At 40.6% G+C, this 9,967-nt stretch overlaps 1 protein-coding gene across 1 annotated transcript; it reads right to left on the bottom strand.

Annotated features, from left to right (window-relative positions):
• Positions 1-1,826: 1,826 nt before the first annotated feature.
• Positions 1,827-2,804, bottom strand: MC5R (melanocortin 5 receptor; the record flags this gene model as incomplete). Its single annotated transcript, XM_080339568.1, has 1 exon — positions 1,827-2,804. The coding sequence occupies one exon, from the start codon at positions 2,802-2,804 to the stop codon at positions 1,827-1,829; it is 978 nt and encodes a 325-aa protein (XP_080195694.1).
• Between the last annotated feature and the right edge of the window lie 7,163 nt (positions 2,805-9,967).

Below are 9,967 nucleotides of genomic sequence, written 5' to 3'. Positions count from 1 at the left end.
CATGCCAGAGCCCTCCAAAGCAAATGAAGACAAAAAGTATAGTGTATTTCTAAATGTGTGGAGGAAAATCTCTTATGCTTTTTCTTACACAAGAGATTAAGTTAGAAGGAGGAAGAATAAAATTCTGTCACAAAACACAAACTGTCTCATAGAATCACAGAATAACCTGGTTTGCAAGGGACCTGTGGAGGTCATCTATTCCAAATCATTCAAAGCAGGGCCAGCTTCAACATTGGAATCAGCTTTCTACTTCGAGCACATTGTTTAGGGCTGCGTCCAGTCAAGTTCTGAATATCTCCTAGGATGGAGACTATACAACCACCAGACACCCATTCCCATGTTTGACCACCCTTATGGTAAAAAAATTCTCCTAACAGCTGATGAGGACTTCTACCTTGATTATATAATCTAAGGCCCATTGAGTCAGTCATAGTTTTATTGACAAAAACAGTTTTAGAGCAACCCTAAACCAAATATAATGAGGGTTACTCTTTCAGCTTGTTGGGAGAAACAATTCATTTTTCCAAGTTATATTTTTATATCTAATCAGTAGGGTACCATTGCTTGAAATATTTTCATAACTTACATCTCAGTGCAGGATATGTACTATCCATTTGCATCAGGAAATCAGTGCCACAGTTGAACTTCCTTCATCTGTGACAAGTCCAATGTTTTGCACATCACATAGCTGTTGCAGAACAGCATCTTTATGAGAGTATGACTAGTTGCAAATTACTCACACAAAATTCATGAGGGTTTCACATTAGAATCCTCTCAATAAACTGTTTGGGAAGCAAAAGTCAGGACTCTCTATTGTAACTATATATGCCTGAGTTTTTGAAATCCCTGTTTTGCAACTGCCTGCTATCCCTTCTGATCATCAAACTTGGTTTTTTTCTCTCCCAGCTTGAAAGAGGCAACCTACAGTAGATCTTCCTCCAGTGACAAAAGATACTCTTAGCTGAAATGGTTTTCCAATGTCTAGATGAAGGCAACTGTTTGCACGCTCTTTCCTTCTCCACAAAACATTACATGACTGTCTAGAGGCCATGTACCCTTTACTTTCCTGGCCCTGGTGAATGAAGAAAACAGGCAAACAAGAATCATCTCAGTCTTCACATTTAGCCTTAAAATTGACCTATGGTACATCTTACCTCACAGTGAGAACACTTATTGTCAGATATGACAAAGTACTGTGTACAGCCTGGAAAATCTCCTGGTAACACTGTCCACTTACATAGTACATATTTTACTACAGTAACAGTCATGACTGGAATACAAGACTGCTGATATGTGCATATATATTGGTCATAGCTGTTGAGCGAGGTATGTGAACCCTGATAATTGGAGCTGCTTCTGTGATTTAATATCTTAAAAAAAAATAAAAAAAATAATAAAAAAAAAAATTAATTCTGGTGTGAAAATAAGCCATGCTGTATCTGTAGAGATCAAGAATATCAACACACACTAAGAGGCTGATGGGCTCATTTGCATGGCAGCTCACACTCATTGCATTTAGCAGAAAGAAAAATAAGGCTTTCCCTGTATAAGGTCCTTTATAAAGTCCAGTCTTCAGTAGGATAAATGAGATTCAAAATATTCTTTCTCCCCATACTACAGATGCACTGAGTAGCTCCCAGCACCAGTGTGAGAGAAGTGCGTGGAGGGAAAGGTAAAATCCCATTTAAAAATTGGTTTCTGATTGCTGCAGAAATCATGACAGCTGAATGAAGATGTTCCATAGGCATTTCAGCAGAATCACAAGAGGCAGCAAGATGTTGCATTTTGATTCTCTTCCCCGGTTTGTTTGTTTGTTTGTTTTTTTCTTAATACTTGTTTGATAACCCACAAAACATTCTCAGGCTATAGCAACAAATTATTTCTTTGAAGGTCTTCCTCATTTCCTGGCTACGAAAGGCGTAGATCAAGGGATCAATCACTGAGTTGCACATAATGAGAATGAGGTACATGTTGAAGTGAGACATGAAGCAAACACAGTAGAGGTTTTGAGGGCAGGAGATCATCAGGATGAGATGAAGGAAGAATGGAGCCCAGCAAACAATGAAGATGCCAAGAAGCATAGTCAGAGTGATGGCTCCTTTCATGCTGGTTCTTTGACGAACAGAGTGGTACCCAGGCAAAGCAGCTATTTTCTTCACGTGAGTACGAGCCAGGAGAAACATATGGATATACAGCGAGACCATGAGGAACAACATAGTAAAAAACATAGTGATGAGACAAACAATCACATAAGTTGATTCATAATAAAGAATGAAGATAATGCCACAGCCCGTGCAAAAGGTCCAGATGCATGCAATAATAAGCCCTGATCTTTTCACTGTCATGATGTTGTGATAACGAAGGGCATAGAAGATCGTGATATACCTGTCTACTGCTATAGCCAGCAAACTGCACATGGAAGCCACCACAGATATGCAAATCATTGAATCAAAGACATTGTCTATATGACGGACAAAGGCATCTTCCATAATTACATGCCTATTGTTTATTAAGTATATCGTTATTGTCTCCCAAGCATTAGACACACTGACCAGCATGTCAGCCACTGCTAAACTGCAAACAAAAAAATACATGGGTGAATGCAAGTTCTTGTTCTTAATTATTGCACATATAACTAAGATGTTTTCAAGGAGGCTTACAATGCCCAGAGTTAGGAACACCTCAGCAGAAATGACCACTTGCTCACATGGTGATGACTTGCTCTTGACAGTAGGCACAGTAAAGTTGCTGCCAAAGGCACTCAGGTTTAGTTCAGAAACATACAGTTGAGTGGAGGTATTCATCTCTGGAAGCAAACAGGTACTCTTCTTTCTGAGGGACTTGCCAAGGAGTGCGGTAAATGCATTTTCCAAAAGGCAAAACAACCTGCCAAAAAAACATACAGCATGACAAGAACAGGCAGAAGTTGACAAAACAAATATCACCCATTTCTGTTTAATTTGGATTGTACGCCTCCTGCCTCTTCCACACTATATTCCTCTACTGATTCTAAATTAACCTCCGATTGACTCAGAGTTTTTCTACCCATCCTTACTGAAAAATAGAACCACAAACTACTGAAGAGATTTGAGTGCTCTTCATTCATAGTTTTGTTTATTCTATTCAGTCCCCAGAAGTGAACACAGTGTCCTGGAAATTCTGCTGAACACAAAACAACAAACAGTTTTCTGAGTTTCAGTTCTCAGAGCCCAAAAATGCAGGAGAATATAGTATCAGGTTCAGCAAAACCTGCTCACTTGAATACAACATATAAAAGTTCAAATTATTACCACAATTAAGAATGAAACATTTTCAATAAAATATTAAATGCTTTCCTGACCTTTGTACTTAAGTTTGCATGAACTGTGTCATAAACAGCTTATCTGTGTAATACTAACTTGACCACTTAAGAGAATAGTATCAAACCTATAACCAAGGCAAATCCATACATTTCAAGATGACTAAGGTTACAGAATCAATATGAGTGGAATGCTGTCATAAAAATTAATTTTCTGTTCTAGATCATGAGTATTTTATTGAATATTCTTTCGGTAAACAGAATATTCAGGGCAAGTGGTAAGCCATTGGATTCAGAGTAAGGGGAACACTTAAAGCTGATTGTCAGTGACTTGTTGCAAATAAAATTAAATGCTTATCAACTTAAATAATTTTCAGTTTTTAAAATACTTTAAAAGGAGCCTTTTGTTTGCAATCAAGAATTAACTGTACCTATATACCAGAGCTGCTCCTTCAGCTGCTCCTCCTCTTCATCGCCTGCGACCTTTCCTCCAGAGCGCAGAAGTTCCAGCCCCCCTCGTCACCCGATATCTGGGGCTGGGGACTCCTTGGTGGGAATGGATGACAAAAATAGAGGAAAAAGAATTAGTAAATCCATAGAGTCAAGGCTGGCTACGTACAGATTACTTACTGTGCAACTACCTTTTTATAGACTCCAAGCAACAACGACTTCAGTACTCAAACGGTGGCTCCTCCTCCCCTTCTTTGCCCCTCTGAACTTCTCTTTTCACAGATGTTGTTAGCAAAGGCTCGGGTTTTTACCACCATCTAGTGGTCTTCTCTTGTCTTTCTAAGTGAACAGTGATTCTGATCTGAAATTCATAATGAGCTTTTTTAAACAGTAAAGGCACTAGTAAATAGTAAATGCACTAGGCATGCTCCCTTCCAAAAAACATTTCTCTTTTGTGTTTATTTCTCTGCTGTTGCTAGTACTGACAATAAGTTCATATTGCTATAATACTCCAAAAGAGGAGAGAGCAGAAGACTGTTATTGAAGGGGCAGGCTTGTGACATTTATAAGCATTTGTCTTATACTCACAGTTATCATTTTGGAAGAATAACAACCATGCTGTTACAAATCTCAGAAAACGTACAGTCAAGCCCATCACACCATTAATAGAAGATATAACTAAAGTAAATTCTGTGAAAAAAAAAAAAAAAAACAGAAAAAATAAACAGTTGTGTTCTGGTGCCCTTGTTAGTGTACAGATTTTGATGCAGATGTGGAAGGAATACACAGCACACGGTGCTGGGAGCCAGAGCTTTCTGAGACAGATGTGAATTCCCCCAGATCTCACAAGGCCTAAAAACTGGGAAAGTCAATGCTCAGAATTGTGATGCTTGAAGTCCCTCTGCAAGACTAGCAGCCAGGCAGCCCATGCTCATTCTGGGCCCTACCCAAAAAGGTGCAAAATCAGTCTTTTCTTTAGCAAATGGGCTTTGCCTCTGCATGCAGACTGAGGAATGCAGAGCATACACCTTCCTGACACTACCAAATGCTCTTTGTGTTATCAGCTAACCTGCCAGTCAAATGCCATGCAGAATTTGAAGATAAAAAGTCTCTGCTTCTCCAAATCACCACCTTTCCACAAATTAAGGGTTTGAGGGTTTTTTCATGGTATTTAACAGCTCCAAATGCATTTTTCTTAGAGAACCACCACCACCAAACACAAACTTTATTGCTGCATCCTGTGACATTTTTGTGTTTTCAATGTTCAGACAGAGTTTATTGTTATAATGCAGCTAAATCCATATTTCTGAAGATTATATTCCACAGAAGCTTCCTCTATTGTTACTGCTAGCTTCACTCTAGGGGCGCTTAAAGACAAACCCTTCACCAAAGGAGACAGTGAAGAGCATTTTTATTCATTTGGCTCCTATAGCATTATGCAGCTATAGTCTGGAGATCAACTTTGCATGCCCCTTCTCCCCGTTATGGGAAAGATAATTTAGATTCTCACAAAACAGAGATAGCAAACAATGCTGAAGTGCAGCTGTAGATCTGAGCAGATAATGCCAGCTAGTGAACAGCAACACTCTCTCTTGTGTCTAACCCATCTGTGCACTAAATCTGAGCTCACAGTTCTTTGCTATGCCCAAAAGAATAGAGGATGCCCATTTGCTGGTCTCTTTCTGGTCTTTAATGTACAGCAAGTTTTAGTTATCCTGGGTTATCTTTAGGTAAATTTTCTTAGTTATCTTTGGCTATCTCTTGGATAGTTCTGATTTTCCCACTGCACACCTTAGAAATCATATACCTAAAAGTAAAATTTTACGTCTTTCACTGTCCCTATATCTACCAAGAATTGTGCAGTCTCTGTGCTCTTTCGGCTTCCAATTATTTCTCTTCCAGTATCCTATTTTTTTTTATTACAATCTCTCTTTAAGTTCTGTTCATCTTCCCACTTACAAATCCCTCTCTATGTTCAGTTTAATAGAATTCTTTGCAGCCCAGCTTAGCTGCCTTTACAAAAGTTCTCACTGTACCAGGTAGGACTCAGTGGACTAGCTGATTACAAGAAACAAATCACACATCAGACTGGATGGCTTGGCTGTTATTCCTTAGAGCAATACCAGGTCTCTCACATATAAATTATGAATCAGCTTCTGGATTCTTCTTCCACAGGCCAGGTGTAAACCCTGGTACAAGTGACTATGTTGGACAAAGAAACTGCCTCACTTATAAAGCCTGCAGAAAAATTACCTGCCTGGAAACTGGGGTAGTGTTTATGCTAGAGAATGAAGGAGATTTTTATCATTGTATTACTGCAGCAAGCAGCTATAAGCATTACAGTTTGAGTAGCAAGTAACTGAAGTGACATCCAATTACAGAACCACAGAACAGTTGGGGTGGAAGGGACCTCTGGAGATCATCTAGTCCAACCCACCTGCTAAAGCAGGTTCACCTAACCTGTACTGGTGCCTGAGGTTATTCTGCCCTAGGTGCAGGATCCTACACTTGCCCTTGTTGAATCTCCTTGGGTTCTTCTCTGCCCAGTCCTCCAGCGTGTCCAGGTCCCGCTGAATGGCAGCACAGCCTTCTGCTACATCAACCATTCCTCCCAGTTTGGTATCATCAGCAAACTTGCAGAGGGTGCACTCAGTCTCTTCATCCAGGTCATTAAGGAATAGGTTGAACAGTTTTGGACCCAGTACTGATCCCTGGGGAACACCACTAGCTACAGGCCTCCAACCATACTCTGCACTGTTCATCACAACCCTCTAAGCTCTGCCATTCAGCCAGTTCTCAACCCAACCCACTGCCTCAGGAAGAATCCAGGAGTGGCTTCACCTCCCATCTGGAGGACTCCTGACTGAATAGACTGGTCTTTCAGATGTTCACGATCTTGGTGTTGGGCTCCCTTATTTGTTCAGTTAAATAAAGTCTCTGTCTCTACAGGCGGGTTGGCGCTCAGTGTTTCCAAAACCACTAACATCACGTCTGGATTGCCAGTATGGGTGAACTGTACCATGCACCATAAAGCCTGCATTGACATTTAGCTATTGGGCTGTACCAACACAGCACAGGACCTGACCCCTTGCATACACACAGAGCAGGGACCCTGAGAAGCACACAGAAGCCTCTGTCCTGTCTTCAAACCACAATTTTCTTTCTACCAATTGAAAGAGGAAGGGAATTTGGTCTCCGGGCTTTGAGTGTGGATGCACAGGACTCCCTGCAGCCTAGAAACAAACACAGCTGGGTCATACATTAAGGAACCTGGACCTGGAGCTCTCAGGAGGGCTCCTGAGGTCCATGGTCATGCCAAAAGGAGTACTAAAATGTATCTTTAAGAAAAGGTGTTTTGTTCCGTACTTCATGGAACATCTTACCTGGCATAAGAAAAATGCTACCTGCTTCAAGTCCCTGTTTCACTGAACTCACCAAGAGTTTGCCTGGGGCTCCAGGCAAAAAGATGAAAAGAGCCCCAGAAGGACATCAGTGAACATGATGCCAACAGAGAAAGAGATGTCAAGGCCTATTTCAGTCCCATGCCATTACTTACCTTTGTGAAGTGGTGAGAAAGAGCAGAAAGCCCCTTCAGCCCCATATTTGCCTCTCAGGCTTCGTCAGTGACCAAAGCAGGAGCTGTGACAGCATCACTGGCAGAAACACCCAGTCCCTTGACTGTCACCAGCACCACTAGTCACCATGCTAAAACATGTCACCACCACATCTGCTGTGACAGGGAAGGCCATGTCCACCCTCACTCATAGGCCAAGTTACATCATGCCAAAACCAGCAGGGATTTACATGCCACCGTCATGACAGCAAGATACTGATTCTGTCAATGAATACATAAAAGAGACCAGCAGTACAATGTGCCCCCAAAGAAGTTTCTGTAAGAAGAGTTCCAATGCATTCTAGTATTAATCTGTACTAATTTTAACAGGTTCAGATAAGAGGTTTACTGAAGCTGATACAATATAACCAACTTTCCTAGTGCTACTACATTGAAGCAATTTAATTCCAGTGTCCTTCTGTAGCTATTTTTATCTGTTGCACAAAAATATATTTGTCCTTCATAATGCAGCTTTGGATTGGTGCCCTTGGCCTATTTACAAAATCTCTCCTCTGTCTAGTTCTTGTCTATGCTGTCATTAACACAGAATTTCAGAGCCCCAGGGTATCTATCCTCTCAGACTGCGTTGTGTTGTAAGAGATGGGTCCAGGGCAGAAGTGAAGACTGTGGCCTTCTCTGCACATGGATATATAATCGCATAACAAATCTTCTTTACCTTTTCAGACTGAGAAAAATGTTTCTCTTGACCTCTGCGTTGAGTAGCTTTGGCTGAACCCCATCAAGGTCCCCACTGTTACCTCCCCAGCATTACCATCCAGTTAGCCTTTAATAAAGACAAGCAATTAATCCAGACCAAAAATAAAAAGCATCAATCCTTCCTGTCTTTAAATAAAAAAGCTGGACAAAGTGGCAACAGTTCAGTCCCTTCCTCTGTCCAGAAGGCAGCTGAAAGCCTAAAAGTTAGAGTTTTGAGGTAAGCAGTGGTACGGTTAGTATATTATTTTCCATTGTGGCCTTAATCTTCAACACTTCAATGCTTTTTGCAGGAAGAATCACAGAAAAGCAAGACTGAAAAAAAAGACATCAAAACATCACGTAAATTGTGCCCTGTCAAAGGGTGGGATCAGCCATAATTAGTATGACTGCACTAACACTTCTAACCACCACACCTTTAATCTGAGTGCTTCAAAAATGGTTTGATATAATCTCTGGCCACTCTCAGCTAGTACCTATCAGCGGTGTGTCTTTCATCAGAGCAGGAAGCTGTGAAAGATGCAATACAGTATAAAAGGCATTTTAGAAAGATATATCCTAGTAACCTACACCGAACAATGTCATAACTAGCTCCCTAAACTGTAAAAGGGTAATAAGAGGTTTAGTAACTATCATTTTTATGTGCCTTCTAATGAGAGCCAATACTAGCATTGAATCATCCTCTGACATTTTGTTAGAGCATGGGTCAGCAGTACGGACGTGGTGAATCACAAAGACATGCCGGCTAGAAACTCAAAAAAGCACAGATGACCAGTGAAAGACTGTAGAAACTTTCTGACAGACTGGGGGGAAAAAATCCATTCTATAGCGGACAAACAGACTGGGGTAAAAAAAAAAAAAAATAGAGCAGCAAACCTTCTATATCCTATGCATTGTGCTTAGGTCACCCTTCCTTGGGAGTTTTCTGCATGTCTGAGTATAAAAAGCCACCTATTCCTCAGAAAGAGTGAAAGAAAAAAAATATATATCTGATTTCTGGGGTGTTATAAATTTCTAATCTAAAGAGATCCTCCGAACAGCTGCTCACTTCCCTCTTCCCTTCTGCCAGATGAACATGGGACCACGGCGTGAATCCTCCTCCCCTGGGAGCCCTGTGCTCCGCATTCTGGGCTGCTGCTTGGTTTGAGCACAGATCCCTGACAACACAGTGTCATTCTGTCCTGTGCTGTCTCTGTAGACAGGTGCTGGCATTTTAGCCTAACACGGGTACGACAAACAAGATGAAGGACAACCTCGAGAAGATGTACAGTGAGAATAATAAAGAATTCACTGCAGCCACAAAGAGACATTTGCTATACACACAAGGTGCAGACACAGCAATATATGCATGCAGTTCCTATCTAGGCAAGTGCAAATGCCTCTCATTCTATACATATGATGACTAAACATAAATATACATGCTACCGATGCAATTTTCAAGAATTCTATGACAGCAATATCAACATTTCTCTCTTTAGAAGTAGCTTTCAGTGCTACTACTAATATCTCTGTACTGATACACGGCTTCTTTCCTCACTCTCTGTTCATGTTCGTAAAAAAATGCAGTTACTTCCTATTTAATGAGGGGTCTAAATGCACCAGGAATGAGAATTAAACAATAACCATTTAGCTCAGATCTGAATTTTTTTGCCTCACTACACTACTTTTTCTGAGCTTGCCTACAACACAGGCTTGCAATATACAGTATATTTTTTTAATGTCAGGGTGTTTATTTAATCACTGTATCCTGAAAAAAAAAAAAAAGAAAACAAAAACAAAACCCACACATTATTTCTGGAGTAGGAATCATTTCTATTCTAGCATTCACCTGCTAAGGAGTGAAAATGTGGAGTTTTGCTATGACTGAAACCAAAGATGTACAAATTTAAAAG

The sequence above is a fragment of the Nesoenas mayeri genome (assembly GCF_963082525.1).
Source record: "Nesoenas mayeri genome assembly, chromosome: 2".
Lineage (NCBI taxonomy): Eukaryota > Metazoa > Chordata > Aves > Columbiformes > Columbidae > Nesoenas > Nesoenas mayeri.
The sequence above is the reverse complement of the archived record's forward strand: the minus strand, read 5'-3'. Positions and strand labels throughout refer to the sequence as shown.